At 39.9% G+C, this 23,234-nt stretch overlaps 1 protein-coding gene across 4 annotated transcripts in view; it reads left to right on the plus strand.

Annotated features, from left to right (window-relative positions):
• The window catches only part of DCAF1 (DDB1 and CUL4 associated factor 1), an 82,951-nt gene that overhangs the window by 47,245 nt on the left and 12,472 nt on the right, over positions 1–23,234 (plus strand). For all 4 annotated transcript variants that reach the window (XM_082702151.1, XM_082702150.1, XM_082702152.1 and 1 more), the window contains 10 exons: positions 2,105–2,229; positions 3,172–4,432; positions 5,010–5,208; positions 6,375–6,457; positions 7,036–7,120; positions 9,797–10,030; positions 10,479–10,572; positions 11,132–11,236; positions 11,446–11,519; positions 12,033–12,134. In XM_082702151.1, coding sequence (XP_082558277.1) covers positions 2,105–2,229; positions 3,172–4,432; positions 5,010–5,208; positions 6,375–6,457; positions 7,036–7,120; positions 9,797–10,030; positions 10,479–10,572; positions 11,132–11,236; positions 11,446–11,519; positions 12,033–12,134 — 2,362 coding nt within the window. The remainder of the gene's footprint in view (positions 1–2,104; positions 2,230–3,171; positions 4,433–5,009; positions 5,209–6,374; positions 6,458–7,035; positions 7,121–9,796; positions 10,031–10,478; positions 10,573–11,131; positions 11,237–11,445; positions 11,520–12,032; positions 12,135–23,234) is intronic.

Genomic DNA, 23,234 nt, shown 5'->3' on the forward strand with positions numbered 1-23,234 from the left:
TAAGTAGGTTATTATATTTACTTGAACTTTGCTGAAAATAATAAAAGCTCTAAATAGAGAACTAGGAAAATTATAAATACATTTTTTTGAGTGGTAAATCAAATCTGGATTACTAAGAAAATATAAATATGTTTGGAATATATCCTTCAAAAGTTTTTTTTTTTTTAAGATTTTATTTATTTATATGCCAGAGAGGGAGAGAGGGAGGGAGAGAAAAAAACACAACTGGGGGAGCAGGAGGCAAAGGGAGAAGCAGTCTCCCTGCTAAGCAAGAAACCTGATGCAGGACTTGATCCCAGGACCCTGGGATCATGACCTGGGCCGAAGGCAGATGCTTAATTGACTGAGCCACCCAGTCATTACTAAGTTTGTTTTTAAAAATAAATACTTGTTTCTGTTTAGAATATACAGAACCTTAGAAAAGAAAATTATTCTTAGCCACTGTTAATTTCCCCAGTCTTTTTTTCGATAATGTATGTATATACATAATTGAGATCATAGCATTTAACCAAATTCATCTTTTTTATGAAATCATTCAAAATACAAAAAGGTACAGAGACTACTCAGTACTCAGGGTTGGCACGTGGTGGCATTTCTTCTTTCTCAGTTCCTTTTCCTGCCTCCCCACAGTGACCAAAGTGCATTCTCTTCATGTTTTTATATTACACATATGTGTATATGTAAACAATAATGTACTTCTTTATGTTTTTAACTTATATAAATATTATCCTATATGCATCTTTTGCAACTTGCTTTTTTTCACCCTTATGTTTCTGAGATTTATATGTGATATTTATTTGAACTCTTGTATTTCTGTACTAGTTTATTATCCTATTGATAGGCGTTTAGTGCTTGTTAATTCTTTTTTTTTGCTATCAAGTGAATGGCACCACAGACCTCTTTTTCAAGTCTCTTTGAGGATATGATGTATGTAATCTGGATTGTAGGGCACCTGCATTTCATATTTAGTAGATGTTGCATATCATTTTCAGGAGGGTATGGGAGTTTTCATTCTCTACCTTTTTCCCAATAATTGGTATTGTCCAACATAAAATTATATCTTATGTATTGTATTTCATTAATGTTGTATTCTGAGCCTTTCCCTTTGTCCTTTAGAGTTCTTTGAAAACACCTGTCTGTAGCTGCAGAGTAGTTCATCATATGCGTGTACCATAATTTTAACAAATACGTATTCCTATTGTCTTTGTAGATTTTCTAATTCTTTTGTTATTTTAAATGATGCAATAATGGACATCATAGCACATAAATGCTTATTTGTACTTTTATTTATTTATTTTTTAAAGATTTTATTTATTTATTTGACAGAGAAAGATTACAAGTAGGCAGAGAGGCAGGCAGAGAGAGAGAGAGGAAGCAGGCTCCCTGCTGAGCAGAGAGCCCGATGCGGGGCTCAATCCCAGGATCCTGACGTCATGACCTGACCTGAAGGCAGAGGCTTAACCCACTGAGCCACCCAGGCGCCCCTTGTTTGTACTTTTAATTAGGACAGATTCCTTCAGGTGGTGAAATTCCTGGCTAAAGCTTATGCGTATTTAAAGAATCTTGTTTCCTATTTTTAGATTATTTTCTCAAAAGAGGTTCCTATTTCTGTTCCCACCAAATGTTTGAGAGCGTTTTTTTTTTTTCTTTTTTTTAAAAGATTTTATTTATTTATTTGACAGACAGATCACAAGTAGGCAGAGAGGCAGGCAGAGAGAAGAGAGGAGGAAGCAGGCTTCCTGTTGAGCAGAGAGCCCAATGTGGGGCTCGATCCCAGGGCTCTGGGATCATGACCTGAACCGAAGGCAGGTGCTTTAACCTACTGAGCCACCCAGGTGTCCCGAGAGCGTTTGTTTTTATACGTCCTTACCAGCATTGAGGATTATCCTTTGTTTTTAATCTTAGTAGTTTGTGTGGTGAAAATCCCATCCCAATTGTTTTGGAAGTAATATCGTGGTAACTTACAAATCCTTTCTTGATGTCATGGCGAGGGACAGAGCTACACAGGTAGTTCTGATCCCTTATGTCTCTCTCTCTCTTTTAACTGTTGTTTTTTATTGGCTGTATCCTAGTTTCCATTTGAGTAATTATTTCTCCTGTCCAGGAATGACACTGTGCGCTTTGCCTTGGATGTCCTGGCTATTCTCACTGTTGTGCCAAAAATCCAGCTCCAGTTGGCAGAATCAGTGGATGTGCTGGATGAGGCTGGCTCCACTGTCTCCACTGTAGGTAGGTTGTACCTTTTTGTTTTTGTGATTGCTTTGTCTGGATTTGTTTATTTGCTATTCTGGCCATGTCTCTTTACTTAATTTGTAATATTAGTACAGAAAGTAGGGATGGAGTGTGCCTTGTCCCATCTAAGTTGTGTGCTGCACACTTTTTTATAAGGGAATTGTGTTAGTGAACTCAGATTTTCTGAAAGGTGCATGTGCTATGATGGGACATAGTCATTCTTGAAAACCTTGTACTCTGCAGGGTCTTGTGTTAAAATAAAGTTTATGGGAAAAATGGGGCAGACAATAAAAAACTTAAAGTAGATTTGTAATCTAAGCCCTAACAAAATCAGTAATTGGCAAGCCACTCAGAATGGACAAAAGCTATCATACACAAGAACAAAAGGAAAGTATGGTTTGTTTGAAAATATACTTTATTAAGAACAGGACTGGTAATGGCTCCTGCTAAGGTGAGCATGCACAGTGGTGTGACTGGCTGTGGGTTTTGGGGTGCACCACCACTTTGGGGGAGAAAGCCCGAGGTGTGCAGCCACTTTTTTTAAACTTTCTTCATATAGCAGAAAGGGTTCCTGATGCCATTGTGGCAATGAGGCTGAGGGCTTTTACCTTTTCTGCTAAAGGTTTTAATTTATTCCTGCTATTTTTGCTCCCCTTACCAGGAAAAATTGCACATGACCCTTGTGACTTCCACATAATACTGACATCATTCCCCTATTTAACAACTGCATATGAGGTATTACATCATGAAGATATAGTGTAGTAGAATTGATTATATTTTATTCAAATAATTCCTTGTTCTCTAATAAATAAAAAGGTATAGTAGTTTTAAGTAGAACAAAATGAATAGAAGTCTGCATTTTGACTCTGGAACAATCATTGAAGCTGGCTGTTAGTTTTATGAGGATAATATAAAATGTTTTGAATTTCTCCCCTGTAGGTATCAGCATTATTTTGGGAGTGGCTGAGGGTGAGTTCTTTATCCATGATGCTGAAATTCAGAAGTCAGCACTTCAGATTATCATCAATTGTGTGTGTGGCCCAGATAACAGAATATCCAGTATTGGCAAATTTATCTCTGGAACTCCTCGGAGAAAGCTGCCTCAGACTCCCAAAAGCAGCGAGCACACCCTGGCCAAGATGTGGAATGTGGTCCAGTCCAACAATGGCATCAAGGTGCTCCTGTCCTTACTGTCCATCAAGATGCCCATCACCGATGCAGACCAGATAAGGGCTCTGGCCTGCAAGGCCCTAGTGGGCCTGTCACGCAGTAGCACTGTCCGGCAGATCATCAGCAAACTGCCTCTTTTCAGCAGCTGCCAGATCCAGCAGCTGATGAAGGAGCCTGTCCTGCAGGACAAGCGCAGTGACCATGTCAAGTTCTGCAAGTATGCCGCTGAGCTCATTGAACGAGTGTCAGGAAAGCCACTTCTCATTGGCACTGATGTGTCTCTGGCACGACTGCAAAAAGCAGATGTTGTTGCCCAATCAAGGATTTCCTTCCCTGAGAAAGAGCTGCTTCTGTTGATACGAAACCATCTCATTTCTAAAGGGCTTGGGGAGACAGCAACTGTGCTGACGAAAGAGGCTGACTTGCCCATGACTGCTGCCTCTCATTCATCTGCCTTCACCCCAGTCACTGCTGCTGCTTCTCCTGTCTCTCTTCCCCGAACCCCTCGCATCGCCAATGGCATTGCAACTCGACTGGGCAGCCATGCCACTGTGGGTGCCTCCGCCCCTCCTGCCCCTGCCCATCCTCAGCCACGGCCCCCCCAGGGTTCACTAGCTTTGCCTGGCCCATCTTATGCAGGCAATTCCCCCTTGATTGGTAGGATCAGTTTTATTAGAGAGAGACCATCACCCTGCAATGGCAGGAAAATCAGAGTGTTGCGGCAGAAGTCGGACCATGGCGCCTACAGCCAAAGCCCAGCCATAAAAAAGCAGTTGGACAGACATCTTCCTTCCCCACCTACGCTGGACAGTATCATCACAGAGTATCTTAGAGAGCAGCATGCTCGCTGCAAGAACCCAGTTGCCACCTGCCCACCTTTCTCTCTCTTTACTCCTCATCAGTGTCCTGAGCCAAAACAGAGGCGGCAAGCGCCAATAAACTTTACCTCAAGGCTAAACCGCAGGGCCTCATTTCCAAAGTATGGAGGGGTAGATGGCGGATGCTTTGATAGGCACCTTATCTTTAGCAGGTAAGGAGAGGCCACCTCCCTGGGAACTGCAATGATTCTTCTATTTAAATCAAAGTGTGTGGGTGATACCAGTATAGAGTGATGAATCCAGAAAGCCAGACTGTTGGCCTGAAATACCAATGATTGTCACATTGTGTGACACGAGTAATGTGGCTGTACCCCCTTTTGCCAACCACGGGGTCCTTGTGTGATTGTTGTATATTGTTAAGACACTCTGTGTTCTTGTTACAACTAGTATTTTTTTTTAGAATCCATGCACCATGCTGTGCCTAACTAGACTCCCAAACTTGTTTTTTTGCTGATCCAAGTTGTCTCCTATTCTGATTCTTCACAAATCTCATATAAAGATGATGGAAAGCAGGTGTTAAACATGGGGAGTTTTGTTACTGTTTAAATTTGGGAGTAGAGGTCCTTTTCTCTTGCTTAAAACGGAAATGAACCACTGAAGGTCATTCTGATACTTTGGAAGAACGCATTTGAAATAAATGCTTTGGGTTTTTTTCTTTCATCCTTCTAGCAAGTTTTCTTTTTTTCAGAGTCCTTGTGCATTCTTTGTCTCTGATTCTCTTTTGCTTAGGTTCCGTCCTATTTCAGTGTTCAGGGAAGCCAATGAGGATGAGAGTGGCTTCACTTGTTGTGCATTCTCAGCACGGGAGCGGTTCCTGATGCTTGGCACCTGCACTGGGCAGTTAAAGCTCTATAATGTGTTTAGTGGACAGGAGGAGGCCAGCTATAACTGTCACAACTCGGCTATCACACATCTTGAACCTTCCAGGGTAAGGGTCCCCAGGTTGTTTTCACTTATTCTTCTTAGATGGGTTGGTGAACCATCAGCTTGTGGGTTGGCTGTTTATTTGTATATAAACTTCTACTGGAACATAGCCATGTTCATCCGCATGGTCTGTGGCTGCTTCTGTGCTATAGTGGCAGAGCTGAGTAGTTGTGACACAGACCATATGGCTTATAAAGCCTAATGTATTTACTGTTTGGACCTTCAAGTAAAAGTTTACCAATTCTTTTCTAAGAAGGGGAGGTGTGTGTGGGTGTAATTTTTTTTTTTTTTTTTTAATTTGCCTCAGATGGAAACAGAGTCTATTAACTATGATCACAGAAGTTTTCCTTTTGTGTCAGGAATAGATTTCAAAGTACTGTGAGTTTTTAGGAAAAAAGCATTATAGGATTCTAGTGGGTCATGGTTTATTAGTATTATTCTGTGGATGGAATTGATACCTTATTGTTATTTCTAAAAGTCAGGACTATTAAGATGACAAGGATAATTTTCCTGATTTTCAAGTAAAGAAGACTCAGGGGTTTTTTTTTGTTTGTTTGTTTTGTTTTTTAAAGATTATTTATTTATTTATTTGACAGGCAGAGATTACAAGTAGGCAGAGAGGCAGGCAGAGAGAGAGAGGAGGAAGCAGGCTCTCCGCTGAGCAGAGAGCCCGATGCGGGGCTCGATCTCAGGAGCCTGGGATCATGACCTGAGCCGAAGGCAGAGGCTTTAACCCACTGAGCCACCCAGGCACCCCTGTTTTTTTGTTTTTTAATTTTAAGAATTTTAAGCTAAGAAAGTCTAGCAAATGTTTTCAGTTGACTGATATTTCAGGTGAGGGGAGACTGAGGAATATGGCCAAATATTAAGAAAGGAGGAACAACCTTTGATATCTTTCCAAGTTTTTTCTTCCCCTACCCTTGGAACTATTGAATTTTTTGTTACTAGGTCAGGAGAATTTAGTATTTTCTTAAATTCAGGTATTTTTAGGACATTGCCTGTGCACATACTTAAATTCTAGCAGCTTCAACCATTTCTTGGTTCTTTGGAGCTTTTCTATTTTCTATATGATATGACAGTATTTTTTAAGCTTGTATTTTAAAATGCTAAGAGCAAATAGCCTTTATATAAATATGTGATTACCCACTGTGGGCCTCCTCCTTCTTTTAGGATGGGTCCTTACTCCTGACATCTGCTACTTGGAGCCAGCCTCTGTCTGCACTTTGGGGAATGAAATCAGTATTTGATATGAAGTATGTAACTACTTTTATAACTTCAGTCTTTCTGTTCTGTAATTTACCTAATTTATATTCCCTTCATCCAATTCTTCAACTTGAAGCCTTTTGGAAAAAGAGGAATGCTGTGAGTTATTTCTAATTTCTCTCTTCCTCATGTGTGCCTTATGTTTAATAAGACTGTATCCTTTTTAGTTCCAGGATATTCTTAACAAGTATTCTTAACTACTCCCATCACACAACTGCCCCTTCACTAATCCAAAGTGGCACATCTGTGTATTTTCTCATGTTCACATATGATAGTGGCACTTTTTGCTGGGGCATGTTTCAAAGACATGTGTGGCCTATTAGCCATTTTTTTTAAACCAAGTAACTCCTGTTAATTACTTATAATTAATTATTTTGGAGCTTCTTGGTCAAACATGGGGGAAATTTTTTTTTTAATCCTAAGTGTACAGTTTTTCCTCTTTGGTTGTTGGGAATCCTCAGATGGGTATGGTCAGACAGCAGGGTGAGAATCATGTTTATTTTCCGTCAGTTGAGTGAGTATGTTCTAAGGGTACCATCACTTAGGTACTTCTGTTGTTTGTCCATAGGCATTCCTTCACAGAAGATCACTATGTTGAGTTCAGTAAGCATTCTCAGGATCGGGTCATAGGTACAAAAGGAGACATTGCCCACGTAAGTACTTAAGAATCCACTGCTTTCAAACTAATTATTCCCATTTGTTTATACTCAAAGCTTCTGGACTGAAGGAAAGTCTTAAGGGCAACAACAAATTGCCTAATGATATTCTTTTTAAATAGAATCTAGCAGTGTAATAAAGTAGTTCTAAGCTACATGGGACCAAACATGAACTAATCTGGCAACTCGGGAGAGATGTCATTAGCATAGCAGTTATTTTCAAATACTTAGTTTTAGGTGAAATGTAAGTCCGTGCCTCTATGAAGCCTCACCGGGGAGACAGTTAATAGAGAAGCAAATATATGGTATGTTAGATGTCGGTGCTGCCAAGCAAAAGAAGCAGGGTAAGAGGTAGGAAGTGGCGGTGGTGGTGTGGAGGACTTGTGTGTTTTATCTAGGATAATCAGTATCACTGATTGGGTGATTTGAAGGAAGTGCGGGTGTCATGTAGCAGTCTGGGAGGAAAGTGTTTTAAGATACAGGGAATGTCAAGGGAAACACCCTTACTTGGGAGGTGGGAGAGAGGAGGGGAGAATAGGTCAGTGTCAGGAAAGGGGGTGACACATATCATAGTAGCATCTTACAGAGTGTTGTTGGCTGTTTATTTGTATATAAACTTCTACTGGAAGTAGACTTTTCCTCTGAGATGCATATACTGGAGGGTAAGCAGAGGACACATGATTAGATGTAAAGTTCCTGAAGTGTGATTCTGGCTTCTGTGGGAGAAGCAAGAGCAGGCCTTCCAGTTAGAATGTCGTGTCAGCATAAATGTGAGGGCTGCAGCGGGCCTGGGCCCAGGTGGTCATGGTGATGAGAAGTGATAGAGCTGGGCCCTGGGATTCTGGACACATGCAGTTTGTTATTCTATTAGACATTCAAGTAGGGAATGTATACAAAATGGGAGTTCAGGAGAGAGGTCTGGGATAGGAGATACAAATACAGGAGTTATCTACATGTCGGTAGTCTTTAGAGCCATGAACCTGGATGAGATCATTAAGGAGGCTAGGGAAGAGAACTGTGGGGACAGTCCTGGCATGTGCCAATATTTCAGATTTGCCACATGAGGAGGGACTTGGGAAGGAGACCAGGGGGAATGGCCAGTAAGGGAGAAGACCTTAGGAAAAAGATGTGCCACAGAAGGTGAGGGAAGATTCTTTTGAGGAATACTTGATCAGCTGAGTCAGAAACTATTGATGGGTATGTAAGATGAGAATTGAGAGGTACTGTTGATTGAATAATATGGAGCTTACTGTTAACTACATGAGGAGCTAGTTCTGTGCACCAGGGTGACAGTCTGATTAGAGTAGGTTCATGTGAGAACAGGGAAGTGGAGACAGTGAGTCGAGACAAATTTTTTAAGTGTGTTTGTTGAAAAGCAGAATTGGGGTATAGTAGGTTGGAAAGGGGGGTGTGGGGAATATGGGAGTGTGAAGGCAGGGTTTCTCTCAAACTTTTCATTTGAAAATATTGAAATAAATAAAGTTGAAAGAGTGAAAATATTGAAATAAATAAAGTTGAAAAGGAATATGGGAGTGTGAAAGGAGGGTTTCTCTCAAACTTTTCATTTGAAAATATTGAAATAAATAAAGTTGAAAGAGTTGAAAAATATTGAAATAAATAAAGTTGAAAGAGTATATATTGTGCAGATACCTACCACCTAGATTCAGCAGTGTAATGTTTTGCCATTTTCTGTCTAAATACGTATGTTTGTGTTTTTGAATCATTTGGAAGTTGCAGATATCATGACATTTTATCTTTTGAGTCTTACAGAATGCATATTCTAGCAATAAGGACATTTTATTGCATAATCACACTCTATTACCAAATATAAGAAAATTATACTAATTCCCAAATATCATCTGATATCCATTTCATACTCAGTTTTTCCCATTGTTCCTGATATGTTCGGTTTCAAATGCTTTTTGTTTTTTTTTGAACCAGGATCCAGCCAAGACTCACATATTGCATTTGGTTGTTATGTCTCACTAATGTTTTAAAGCCAAGAACCATTTCTCCAGTTTTCATGACACTGACTTTTGAAGAGACCAGGCTAGTTGTCTTGTCCCATGATCTCGATTTGTTTGTTTTCTTGTGGTGTCTCCTTATTTGTTCCTACATTAAAGGAGGATTTTATTTTAAAAGATTGGGAATATTATAGCATATGTGTAAACTGATGGGAAAGATCTGGTCTCTGCATGGGTTGCACATTGTAGACTTTGGAACTTCTGGTTTTGCAGGGCTAAAAATATTGGGAGATTTTTAAGGAGAAAGGTATTTCATTGATGCCTTTTTCCAAAAAGTGGCCCTTTTAATAGTATTCCATGAGTAATTATTGGTCAGTCCCTATGAATTTCTCCATTTCAATCGTAGAAACATTTTCTGTTTATTGAAAGAGGGGTAGGGGTAGAAGAGGGTTTTCGTATCTATTGCATTCTTCTCTTTTCATTTTCTTGTGGGAAAGAGACTTTTCAAACCTTGAATGGGAACCAAAGCACTTAAACTTTGCTTGGATTGGTATAGTCTTCCTGCTTTTCAGATATTTTACAATATTAGGGCTTTCGTGATTTTGGTGGAATTTGGAAAGCATGGAGAGATATTTTTACACAACTTCTCGTGAATTGTCAATGGATGGATTGGTCTGATTTTTCTCTTCCCACCCCTTCTTCTCTAAAGATTTATGATATTCAGACTGGCAACAAGCTGTTGACTCTGTTTAACCCAGATCTTGCCAACAACTACAAGAGGAACTGTGCCACCTTTAATCCTACAGATGATCTTGTCTTAAATGATGGCGTCCTCTGGGATGTCCGCTCTGCACAGGCCATCCACAAGTTTGACAAGTTCAACATGAATATCAGTGGCGTTTTCCATCCGAATGGACTGGAGGTCATCATTAATACTGAGATTGTATCCTTTATACCTGTGTCTTACTTTCAATTTGTTAGCTGCTTTTTGATGCAGAAATTATCTTTCTACCAACATCCCGTCAAAGTATCCACACAGGTAATAATTTGGTGCCTCTCCTTTGACGTGTTAATCTATTAACTAAATAATCAATTGCTAGATATAAGAGCAAGATGAAGTGTTGCTATTGAGAGGATGGGAATTTGTGTTGCTTTCATGTATAAGAGGATACCATAGGAGATTTTCAGGGACATTATTCTGTAATATACATTCTACATGCTTTTGTTTTACTTGGAAAGCATTTTTATTTTAATTCTTTAAAAAAAAAAAACTTACCTTCAAAACATTCATATCTCACACTGAGGGGAAAAAAATAATATTTCAGAATTTCCCGTGAGGTTCCTTAAGAAATTTTGTATAAAATAATCTTCCTTGACTGCTCTCCTCCTAGTGGGATCTTCGTACTTTCCATCTTTTACACACAGTTCCTGCTCTGGATCAGTGTCGTGTGGTGTTTAACCACACAGGGACAGTGATGTATGGAGGTAATAAACTTTTTACTTTTCTACATTCTTTTTCTTCCTTTTTTTTTCCCCTCATTAATTTGATACTTTTGGTTTGGAAATGTCTCTGAAATGTGAATTGGAAAACATTTGAAGGTTGTAACATAAAAGACAAAATGAGAGCACAAATGGTGACAAAGTTTGTTAATGAAAATAATGTTGATTTAGGGTGAAAGGCCCCTTACTTTGAAGATAGCAAGTAAATCTTGTATAGAAAGAAATTTCTTGCATTAATTTCCCATCTCTGTCATCAGCCTCCCAATATCATTATGAACTTGAAGAATCTTTGCTTTTGTGGTCTTGTGATGTTATAAGCCTGTAGCTGTAACACTTATTGAGAGCTAGAGGAGAGGTTGAGGATACTGTTTGGGGTATGCAAGGAGGATGCACTGAGAGGAACGAACTAGACAGAGTGGATTTACTGCAAAGAAACTGAAGTCTTGATTGTCCATTAATATTTCTGCACTTGTGAATAGGGGATGTTTCTGATTTCTAATAGTGTTTTGCTCCTTGGCTACCTTTCCCCTTTCCTCCCCATTAGCTATGCTGCAGGCAGATGATGAAGATGACTTAATGGAAGAGAGGATGAAAAGCCCTTTTGGATCATCCTTTCGAACATTTAATGCAACTGACTACAAACCTATAGGTATGCATGAAGGAGCAGACATTGTTCATTTTGTCCTGTTTTGGTTTTCCTTATTTAAGATCCTCCCTTTTCTGTAATTTTTCACTGAAAGGCTGAGAAGTTATGGAAATATATGTGAACAATCACCTTGAAATTCCTTTAGAGGAAAAGCTGGTTTTAAGGTCATAGCAAGAGTCCAGTCCTGAATCTTGTCACATTCTGTTTTCCAGCAACTATTGATGTGAAACGGAACATCTTTGACCTGTGTACAGACACCAAAGACTGCTATCTTGCTGTCATTGAGGTAAAGGGAGCCGGCAGAAACCCTGCTGTTCTGATCTTTAGGATCATTTTCAAGTTATACAACAGGCATTTTGTCTGATCTAAGTTACGTTCTAAAGTTGATGCATTTCTGAAGGTAGTTATTGATAGCCTACTCATTTGATGGGGAGATATGTATTGTAAGAGAAGTAATAAAATCCCAATATAAAACAATGTGGACAGTCTGTCCCATTTTCTAATTATCTCGGGTTCACTGTTATCCCTTTCTTAGAGGAGTCTGAATCTTGCCAGAGCAAGATCATTCATTCCAAGGATGGTGGTCTCTCTTTTGCCTGTATCCCTTGCTCTGGGATCAGCCTTCTCATCTTGCTTTCTTTCCCTTTCTGTGTCCCAGGCATAACATTTTCAGAGTTAGTTCAAGAATTTTGGGTATCAGAAGAGTCAAGGTGCATGGGTGCCAGTCCTGAGATGTAGATGTGGGCCTTCTGAAAACTAACTGCTCTTCATTCTTCATGCATTGAGTATTCTCTTTCAGAACCAAGGCAGCATGGATGCTCTGAATATGGACACAGTGTGCAGGCTGTATGAAGTGGGCAGGCAACGTTTGGCAGAGGATGAGGATGAAGAGGAGGATCAGGTCAGTAGTCTTGGAGATATCTTGTTGCTGAACAATGCTTTATAGAACAATAGCTTATGCTTTTCTTTTTTTGCTATAAAGATTTTTTAATATCAGCCTTTGTTCCCTGTTGGCATATTGTGCAGGTATATCATCCATAAAAGTACTAAAATAACTAAAACTCAGGAGAAGGCAGATATTTGTTGCTATAAACCTTTAACCCTAGTACCTGATGGTCCTGTGAGTTCCATTTGTGGATTAATTAGCAATCACAGAAATTGTTTTGGAGGTTTCCTTGAACTCACTTTTGGGACCAGTGCCCTGTGTGGTTTCAGGATGAGGAGCCCCCATATTCTCAGGGTCAGTACAAAACAGAAAAGTCAGCCTGCTGAGATGGGTCCTAGAAATGGCTTAAGCTTTATAAAGGTCTGGTTTGCATTTTCTCAGTTTTATGGTGTAGTCTCTTTTCATAGTAATAGATTTGTAAGTAAAGGTTTTGACACTTTTGGAAATTAAACATTTATTAAATGTGGGTAGAGAGTATGTCTCACAGAATCTTAGTCTTTTTTTCATAGAGGATTTTAAGTTACGGTCATATTCTAGGTGCTTGCCTATGTGGTGTGTCAGTATCCGTTCTGAGGAGTTTCTTAAACTTCTGACTTTCAGCAGATCTTTCCTGTCAACTGGGGTCACACCACATTCTCTATGCATAAAGCTCTTATAAACATCCATGTATAGGCTTTTCTGTGGACATAAATTTTAACTCCTTTGGGTAAATACTAAGGAGTGCTGTTGTTAGGTTGTATGGGATGAGTTATATTTAATTTCTTAAGAAAATGACAAGCTTTCTGCCAAAGAGGCTATATAACGTTTTGCATTTTTACCATCAGTAAATAAGAATTCTTGTTGTTTCACATCCTTATCAGCATTTGGTGTTGTCAGTGTTTTGGATTTTGGACATTCTAATAGGTATATAGTAGTATATATCACTATTTAATTAAATTAAAAAATTAATAGGCATTCCTTTAGTTGAACAGTCTCTACACATAACCAAAATGTGTCATTTGATTTTTTTGGAGTAGGCAAGAACTAAGGTCTTTCAGTTTTATGAGCCTGCTACAAATGTTTTCTGAAAATGATTTAACTGAACCAGTTGACACCCTTCCTGATGGCTGATACAAGACCAAAAGGAAGGAGACTTTCTCCACAGTCCTTCTGGGCTCCTCCCCCATTTCAGGAAGCTTCTTTCTAAGTGGAAGGCAATATTGTTATTTTAATTTGCATCTCCCCACTGGCGTATCTTGTGGAGCATCTTTCCACATGCTTATTTGCCATTTATAGGTCTTCTTTGTTGAGGTGTCAAAGCCATTGGCTTATTTTTAAATTAGGTTGCTTGTGTTTTTGTTGAGCTTTAAGAGTTCTTTGAATACTTCGGCTAATAGTATTTTATATGATAATGTTATTTTCAAATATTTCCTCTTAGTTTGTGGCTTATCTTCTCATTCTCTTGAGTGTGTCTTTCACAGAGCAGTTTTTGTCTTCATGAAGTCCAGCTAATCAGTTATTTCTTCCATGATTGTACCTTTGAGGTTGCATCTATAAAGTCTTCAAACTCAGGGTCATCTAGATTTTCTCTTGTTATTTAGGAGTTTTGTACTTTCGCATTTCACACTTAGGTTTGTGATTCTTATTGAGGTAATTTTTCTGAAGGGTGTAAGTTCTGTGTCTAGATTTATTTATTCTTTTTTTTTTTTTTCTTATAAATGTCCAGTTTAGGGGCGCCTGGGTGGCTCAGTGGGTTAAAGCCTCTGCCTTTGGATCAGGTCATGATCCCAGAGTTCTGGGATCGAGCCCCTCATTGGGCTCTCTGCTCAGTGGGGAGCCTGCCTCCCCCTGTCTCTGCCTGCCTCTCTGCCTACTTGTGATCTCTTTCTGTCAAATAAATAAATAAAATCTTAAAAAAAAAAACTGTCCAGGGGCGCCTGGGTGGCTCAGTGGGTTAAGCTGCTGCCTTTGGCTCAGGTCATGATCTCAGGGTCCTGGGATCGAGTCCCGCATCGGGCTCTCTGCTCAGCAGGGAGCCTGCTTCCTTCTCTCTCTCTCTGCCTGCCTCTCAGTGTACTTGTAATTTCTCTCTGTCAAATAAATAAATAAAATCTTAAAAAAAAAAAAAAAACTGTCCAGTTTAAGTAGCATTTGTTGAAGATTTTTTTCTCATTGTATTGCCCCTGCTCTTTTGTTGAGGATCATTTGACTATTTGCGGTGGTGGAGGAGGGCAGGAGGAGAGGGAGAGAATCTTAAGCAGGCTCCATGCCCCATGTAGAGCTCGACAGAGGGCTCTGTCCCACAACCCTGAGATGACTTGAGCTGAAATCAAGAGTTGGAGGCTTGACTGACTGAGCCACCCAGGTATCCTCAAATGACTATTTTTATGTGGATTTATTTCTAGGCTCTCTACTCTTCTGTTGATCTGTCTATATTCTAAAATACCTCACTGTTTTGGTTACTGTCCCTTTATAGTAAGTTTTGAAGTTGTGTAATGCCAGTCCTTCAACTTTGTTCTCCTTCAGTATTGTGTTGACTGTTCTGGGTTGTTCTCTTCTGTTTTCTTTATATTTAAAATAAAAATAAACTTTTTTTTTTTTTAAGATTATTTGTTTATTTATTTGGTAGAAGAGACACAGTGAGAAAGGGAACACAAGCAGGTGGAACGGGAGAGGGAGAAGCAGGCTTCCCACTGAGCAGAGAGCCTGATGCGGGGCTTGATCCCAGGTCCCTGGGATCATGACCTGAGCTGAAGGCAGACATCTAAAGACTGAGCCACCCAGGCGCCCCTCCATATAAATTTTTGAATCAGTTTGTTGATATCCGCAACATAGCTGCTGGGATTTTGAATGGGAGTGCCTTATATTTATTTATAGATCAGTTTAGGAAGATCTGACATCTTGACAGTATTGAGTCTTCCTGTCCATGAACATGGACTCTCTTCATTTATTTAGTTCTCTGATTTCTTTCATCAGAGTAATACAGTTTTCCTCCTACAGATCTTTTACATATTTTGTTACATTTATGCCTAAGTATTAAATTTTGAGAGGTGGTACTAATGTAAGTGACACTTTTTAATTTTAGTTTCCACTTGTTCATTGCTCGGGTGCAGGAAAGCTATTATACAGGAAAGATTGTGAATTACTTTTGTGTACTGCAGCACTGCTGTAATTGTTTAATTCAGTTTACAGTATCAATTCTTTGGGATTTTCTGCATAGTCATATCATCTGCAAACATTGACAGTTTTATTTCTTCTTTCCTAGTCTGTACCCTTTTCCCCCTTCTTCTTACCTATTGTATTAGCTAGGACTTCCAGTATGATGTTGAAAAGTAGTGATCTTGATTCTGACCTTAGCAGGGAAGTTCTCAGTTTCTCACCATTAAGTATGGTGTTAGCTGTGATTTCTTAACAGTCCTTTATCTGGTTGAAGAAAGCTCCCCTCCATTCCTGTTTTACTCAGAGTTTTCAGTTATGGGTGTTGGGTTTTGTTAGTCTTTTTCTGAATCTGTTGATGCGATCTTTTTTCTATAACCTGTTGAAGTAATGAATTAAATTAATTGATTTTAAAATGTGAACCATCCTTGCATAGTTATAATACATCCTATTTGGTTGTGGTGTATAATTCTTTCTATACAGTGTGCAATATGATTTGCTAATATTTCATTGAGGATTTTTACATCTGTGTTCATGAAAGAGGTTGGACTGTAGTTTTCATTTCTTATGCAGTAGTCCCCCCTCCCTCCCTTCCAGCCCCCCATTTGTAGTTTCATCTTCTGTGGTTTCACTTTCCATTGTTGCAGTTAACTCCAGTTTGGAAACAGGTGATCCTCTTTCTGATGTATGGTCAGAAGGTCAGTAATAGCCTGCATCACAGTGCCTCATTCACCTCACTGCGTCTTACCATGTAGGCATTTTATCATCTTACATCGTCACAAGAATACAATCAGATTTTGAAAGAGAAACCATATTCACCTGTTACTAATTTCTTACTGTGCCTAATTTATAAACTAAACTTTATCATAGGCATGCATATTTAGCAAAAAAAACCCTATATGTAGGATTTGGTACTATCCTTATTTTCAGGTATCCACTGGGGGTGGGTGTCTTGGAACATATCCCTGTTGGATAAGGAGCGGGGTACTACTTTAATGTCTTTGGGGTTGGTATTAGGATAATGCTGGACTCATATGATGAATCAGAAAGTATTTTATCTGCTTTTGTCTTCTAGAAGAGATTTTAGACAATTGATACACTTTTTTATGTTTAGTAGAATTCATCAGTAAACCCATGTGATCCTGGTGCTTTCTGTTTTGGAAGGTTATTAATTATTGATTGAATTTCTTTAATAGCTAAACACCTATTCAGATCATCTGTGCATTTTGGAAAATGGTGTCTGTCTTTCAAGGAGTTGGTCTGTTTCATCTAGGTTATCAAATTTGTGGGCATATAGTTCATAGAATTCTTTTTGTTTGTTTGTTTTAAGATTTTATTTATTTATTTGACAGAGTTCACAAGTAGGCAGAGAGGCAGGCAGAGAGAGAGGAAGGGAAGCAGACTCCCCGCTAAGCAGAGAGCCCAATGTGGGGCTCAATCCCAGGACCCTGGGACCATGACCCGAGCTGAAGGCAGAGGCTTTAACCCACTGAGCCGCCGAGGCACCCCTCATAGAATTCTTTTATCATTTTTTAATTTAAAGATTTAATTAATTAGTTTTTTTTGAGAGAGAGGGAGAGTGCTCATGTGCAAGCAGGGAGAAGAAGCATTGGAATGTGGAGCCCAATGTGGAGCTTGGTTCCATGACCCTGAGATCATGACCTGAGCTGAGCTCAACTGACTGAGCCACCAGGTGCCCCAGAATTCTTTTACCTTTTTATTGTCCATGGGGTGTATACTGATGTGTCCTCTCTTTCATTTCTGATGTTAGTAATTTGTGTCCTCGTTTTTTCTTAGCCTGGTTAGAGGCTTACCAATTTTATCGTCTTTTTTTTTTTTTTTAAGATTTTATTTATTTATTTGTAAGAGAGAGAGAGAGAGAGAGTGAGAGCGAGCACAGGCAGACAGAGTGGAAGGCAGAGTCAGAGGGAGAAGCAGGCTCCCTGCGGAGCAAGGAGCCCGATGTGGGACTCGATCCCAGGACGCTGGGATCATGACCTGAGCCGAAGGCAGCTGCTTAACCAACTGAGCCACCCAGCCGTCCCTCGTCTTTTTTTTTTTTTTTTTTTAACATTTTATTTATTTATTTGAGAGAGAGCAACAGAGAGCTTGAGCAGGGGAGGGGCAGAGGGAGAGGGAGAAGCAGGATCTGCACTGAGCAGGGAGCCTGACACGGGGCTCCATCCCAGGACCTTGGGATCATGACCTGAGCCCCCCAGTTGCTCCTAATTTTATCAATCTTTTTAAAGAACCAGCTTTGACTGCATTGATTTCTCTATTAATTTCCTGTTTTCAATTTCATTGATATCTACTCTTGATTTCTCTTCTTCTCTTCTGCTTGCTTTGGATTTGATTTGCTCTTCTATTTCTAGTGTTCTAAGGTGGAAGCTTAGCTTAGACAAGCTATTCTTGTCTAATAATATGCATTCAGTACTGTAATTTTCCCTCTATGCACTAGTTACCCTGCACCCCACAGATTTTGTAAGTGTGTGTTCATTTTCATTTAGTTCAAAGCATTTTTTGAGATTTCTTTGACTCATGCTATTCAGAAGTGTGTTTTTTAATCTCCAAGTATTTGGGGTTTGCTAACTATACTTCTGTTATAATTTTTAGTTTAATGCCATTGTAGTCTGAGAGCAAATATTATATGATTTCTATTTTAAATTTGTTAAGGTGTGCTTCATGGCCCAGAATGTGTCTATCTTGGTGAATATTTCATGTGAGTTTGAGAAGAATGTGTATTGAGTTGTTGGACAAAGTAGTCAATGTACGTCCATTATATTCAGTTGATAGGTGGTTTGATCACTTCAGCCACGTCCTAACTGATTTTATTCCTGCTGTATCTTTCCATCTCTCTCTCTCTCTCTTTTTTTAAGATTTTATTTATTTATTTGAGTGAGAGAAAGAGAGCTCAAGTGCCCAAGCTTGGGGGGAGGAGCAGAGGGAGAATGACAAGCAGACACTGTGCTAAGCTTAGAGCCTGATGTGGGGCTCAATCCTAGGACCCCCAAGATCATGACTTGAGCTGAAATCAAGAGTCGGATGCTTAAGCCACTGAGCCACTTAGGCAGTTCCTGTATCTTTTCTTTTCTGATAGAGGGGTATTAAAGTCTCCAGTTACAGTAAATGGATTCATCTGTTCTGTCAGTTTTTGCCTCCTGTTTTTTTTTTTTTTTTCCTCCTGTATTTTGATGCTCTGTATTAGGCATGTATATGTTAAGGATTGTTATGTTTCCTTGGAAAATTGACTCCTTTATCATCATATAATGCCCTTCTTTATTCCTGATAACTTTCCTTGGTCTGAAGTGTGCTTTGTCTGAAAATAATATAGTTATCTTGGCTTTTTAAATTCATGTTAGCATGGTATCTCTTTCTCCATGCATTTATTTTTGAAATGTATGTGTGTTTTTATTTAAAGTGGGTTTCTAGTGCACAACATGTAGTTGGTTGGGTCTTGTTTCTTGTTTCTTTTTTTTTTTTTTTAACAATTTATTTATTTATTTGACAGAGATCACCAGTAGGTGGAGAGGCAGGCAGAGAGAGAGGAGGAAGCAGGCTCCTTGCTGAGCAGAGAGCCCGATGTGGGGCTCGATCCCAAGGACCCTGAGATCATGACCTGAGCCGAAGGCAGAGGCTTTAACCCACTGAGCCACCCAAGCGCCTCTGCGTCTTGCTTCTTGATCCACATGGATAATGTTTTGTGGTTTTAATTGAGCATTTTTCTAGGTTTCAGCTCTTTTCTTTGTTAGCATATTAGTTATACTTTTTTTAGTGGTTCTCCTAGAGGTTGCTATATATATACCTTTACATGTAATCCAAGTCCACTTTCAGATGACACTACCTCTTTTGGTAGTACAAGTACCTTAAGATAGAATAATCCTAATTTTTCTCTCCTTTCCTTTGTTTTATTGCTGCCCTTCATTATATTTATGTATAAGCATACATAAGCATATGTGTGTGTGTATACACACACACACACACACACACACACACACACACACAATCTTATATAATCACACGTTATTGGTGTTATTTTGGATAAACTGTTATTATCTTGTACAAAGATCCATTAAGAAAAATAGGGGCGCCTGGGGGGTCAGTTGGTTAAGCATCTGCTGTTGGCTCAGGTCCTGATCTTAGGGTCCTGGGATTGAGCCTGAGTCCGGCTCCCTGCTCAGCAGAGTCTACTGCTCCCTTTCCCTTTTGCCCCTCCCTTCTGCTTACACCCACACTTGCTCTTTCCTCTCTAAATAAATAAACAAATAAATTCTTAAAAAAGAAGAAAAATAAAATGTTTATTCGACCTTTACTTTTTCCTTCTCCACTGCTCTTCTTTTATGTAGATTGGAGTTTCTGACCTTGATCATTATCCTTCCCTCTGAAGAATTTCTTTTAACATTTCTTGCAAGATAGGTCCATTGGCAACAAATGCCCTCAATTTTTGTTTGTCTGAAGAAGAGTTGATTTCTCCACTTTTGAAGGATACTTTCATAGGATAAGATTATGAAATTCTAGGTTGGTGGTTTTTGTCTCTCAACATTTTAAGTATTTCACTTCCCTCTCTCCTTGCTTGCATTGTTTCTGAGGAAATGTGTGGTACCTCTGTAGGTAAGGTCTTTTCCCCCTCTGGCTGCATAAGGATTTTTTTTTTTAATCTTTGATTTTCTGTAGTTTGAAAATGATGTACCTATGTGTAGGTTATTTTGGGGGGCATTTAACTTACTCAGTGTTCTTAGAGCTTCCTGGATCTGTGGTGTGGTGTGACTTTAATTTTGACAAAATTTTCAGTCATCATTGATTCAAATATTTCTTTTTCTCCTCCTCCTTCTTTTTCTTTCTCTTCTTCTTCTTCTTTTGGGGGGGGGGAAGAGAGAGGGAGAGAGAATCTTTTTTTTTTTTTTTAAAGATTTATTTATTTATTTGACAGAGAGGTCACAAGTAGGCAGAGAGGCAGGCAGAGAGGGGTGGGGGAAGCAGGCTCCCTGCTAAGCAGAGAGCCCAATGTGGGGCTCGATCCCAGGACCCCGAGATCATGACCTGATCATGACTGAGGCTTAACCCACTGAGCCAACCAGGTGCCCCAGACAGAGAGAATCTTAACCGGGCTCCATGGCCCAGTGTGGAGCTCAGCGTGAGGATTGGTCCAACAACCCTGAGATCATGACCTAGCTAGTATCAGGACTCTGAGGCTTAATTGACTGAGCCACCAAGTTGCCCCCAAATATGTCTTCCGTTCTTTTTTTCTCTTCCTTCTAGAATTCCTGTTATGAGTGTGTTACACTTTTTGTACTCATCCCACAGTTCTTGGATATTTGTTCTGTTTTTCAGTCTTTGTTCTCTCTGCTTTTCAGTTCTGGTGGTGTCTTTTGAGATATCCTCACACTCTGAGATTCTTTTCTTAGCTATGTACAATCTACTAATAAAGCCCATCAAAGCCATTCTTCAATTCTGTCACAGTGGTTGTTTGTTTTTTTGTTGTTTTTTTAAGATTTTATTTATTTATTTGACAGAGATTACAGAGAGGCAGGCAGGGGCAGCAGGTGAGGGGTGGGTGGGAAGCAGGCTCCCTGCTGAGCAGAGAGCCCGATGTGGGGCTCAATCCCAGGACCCTGGGATCATGACCTGAGCTGAAGGCAGAGGCTTTAACCCACTGAGCCACCCAGGCACCCCTGTCGCAGTGTTTTTAATTGATTGTATTTCTTTTTGGTTCTTTCTTCAGATTTCCATGTCTCTGTTCCTGTTGCCTTTCTCTTCTTGCATGCTATCCAGTTTTTTTCATTAGAGACCTCCCTTAACGTCTTGATTATGGTTGTCTTAAATTCCTGGTCTAACAACTCTTGCCATATCTAGGGCTGGGTCCATTGCTTGCTCTGTCTCTTCAGACTATGTGTTTTTCCCTTTTGTAGGTCTTGTAATTTTTTTTTCCCTAAGATTTTATTTTTAAGCAATCTCTACACCCAGTGTGTGTATGAAGACTGGGGTTCAAACTCACAACCCAGAGATCAAGAGTCATGTGCTCCTATGACTAAGCCAGACAGGCGCCTGTAATTTTTTTCTTGATAGCTGGATATGATTTGCTGGATAAAAAGAACTGTCAGTTGGCCTTTAGTAATGTGGTGGCAAGGTGTGGGAGAAGGGAAGTGTTTTAGTGAGTCTGTACCTCTGTACTATGAACTTCACACATGGTTTTGAGTTTTTTCCATCCCCTTTTAGCGGGACAGGGTGGCTAGAGTGGACTGGAGTTGTGTGTTTTCCTTCCTGATGACTGGGTCCCCGAGGAGTTTTTCTCTCTCAAGATTTATCCTCAGAATTGTGTCTAGCAATTTGTGAGTTTATAGTTTAGGTTTCCCAACCTTGGCACTGGTACCTATGGAGGTTTATCCTTTTGGGTTTATGCTCTGACTAGTTACCGTTTTCTGCATTTTCTTGTTGGTGTCTCCAGTTTTGGGGGCACTGGTGTCCCAGTGACCCCACTCTGTCAAATCTAAAAAGAGTAGTAGAAGGAGTACCATGGGTTTTTGAATGCTATATTTATTCAAAAGGACAGTTAGGCTCTAGAGTTCAAAACCACTTCACCTGGGGTACCTGGGTGGCTCAGTCAGTTAAGTGTCTGCCTTTGGCTCAGGTTATGATCGCAGCATCCTGGGATTGAGCCCCACATTAGGCTCCCCACTCCATGGGGACTGTGCTTCTCCCTCTCCCTCTGCCTGCTGCTCCACCTGCTTGTATTCTGTCAAATAAATAAATAAAATCTTAACACCCCTAACCCCCCCAAAAAAACCCCCAACAAAACACTTCACCCCGTGATTCTAGGCGTTCCCTAGTGTGGAAGGGGGTTGTTGTTAATGCTTTCCAGTGCACGGCTTAGAGGGTCCTCCGTGATCTCTTTGGTTCATGGGTGAGAGGAGCTTGTATTGTTTAAAGCTCATGTGAGTTCTGAGATATGGGTAAAAGGGAGAGTTCTGCAGAAGGATACTTGAGAATTTTTGTTTTAACTAGGCTCCACACCTAGCGTGGAGCCCAGTGTGGGGCTTGAACTCAAAACTCTGAGTTCAAGTCCTGAGCTGAGATCAAGAGTTGGACACAACCAACTGAGCCACCCAGGTTCTCTTTGAGATCTTTGGTTTATTCGTGACATGGATCTTCCTATTTTCTTGAGTGCTGTACTGTTTAACTTGTACATGTTCGTAGTGTTTCTTGGTAGCAGAGCTTGTAAATGGTATTAGATCCTCCAAATGTCACGTGGTTGCCCTGGTTTGGTTTCTTAATAGTGTCTGTTCTTTTATTCTTGTGGCCTTTCGTTACCTTAGTCACTCCACTCCCTTAATGCACACTCTTTTCCACTATAGCTGTCATGAAACATGATGTACTTTATCCTTGAACAGATATAGGAGATGATGTTGTTGAACTGTTTGTCAGTATATTACAGTGGTACAGACCATCTTGTCCTCTGGCTTCATTCATTGCTACCCTTGTCACTTGTAGATCATTACCACCTATCAGTTGTCTCAGGCTTCTTGGATGTTACATGTTGTACTGTAAATCTGAAACAAGAATTGGGTTTAAGTTAATTATCAGCACCATTATTCCTACCCTCCTATATCCTTGCAGTTTATAAGGGAGTGGAAATAATAGTCTTGAGACTGTGACCTGTGGTCCAGTCCATGTCGTACCCATTGTCTTTGAGGAGGAGATCAGAAAAAGAGAATCTGGCATTGCCCTAGACACCTTGGGATCTGGAGGGCTGCTGTTCTTGGGGTCAGCCTCATTCTTCTTGAAGACATGAAGTGATGAGAGGTGAATTTTCTCATGACTGGCTATGGAAGCAGGAGACAACCATAAAGGAACAACTTAAGAGAAAGGACTTCTTGATTCTTCTCTTGTGCTTCTGTTTACCTTGCCTTTTGGAGAGGTTAAACA

The sequence above is a fragment of the Mustela nivalis genome (genome assembly GCF_964662115.1).
Source record: "Mustela nivalis genome assembly, chromosome: 1".
Taxonomy (NCBI): Eukaryota; Metazoa; Chordata; class Mammalia; order Carnivora; family Mustelidae; genus Mustela; species Mustela nivalis.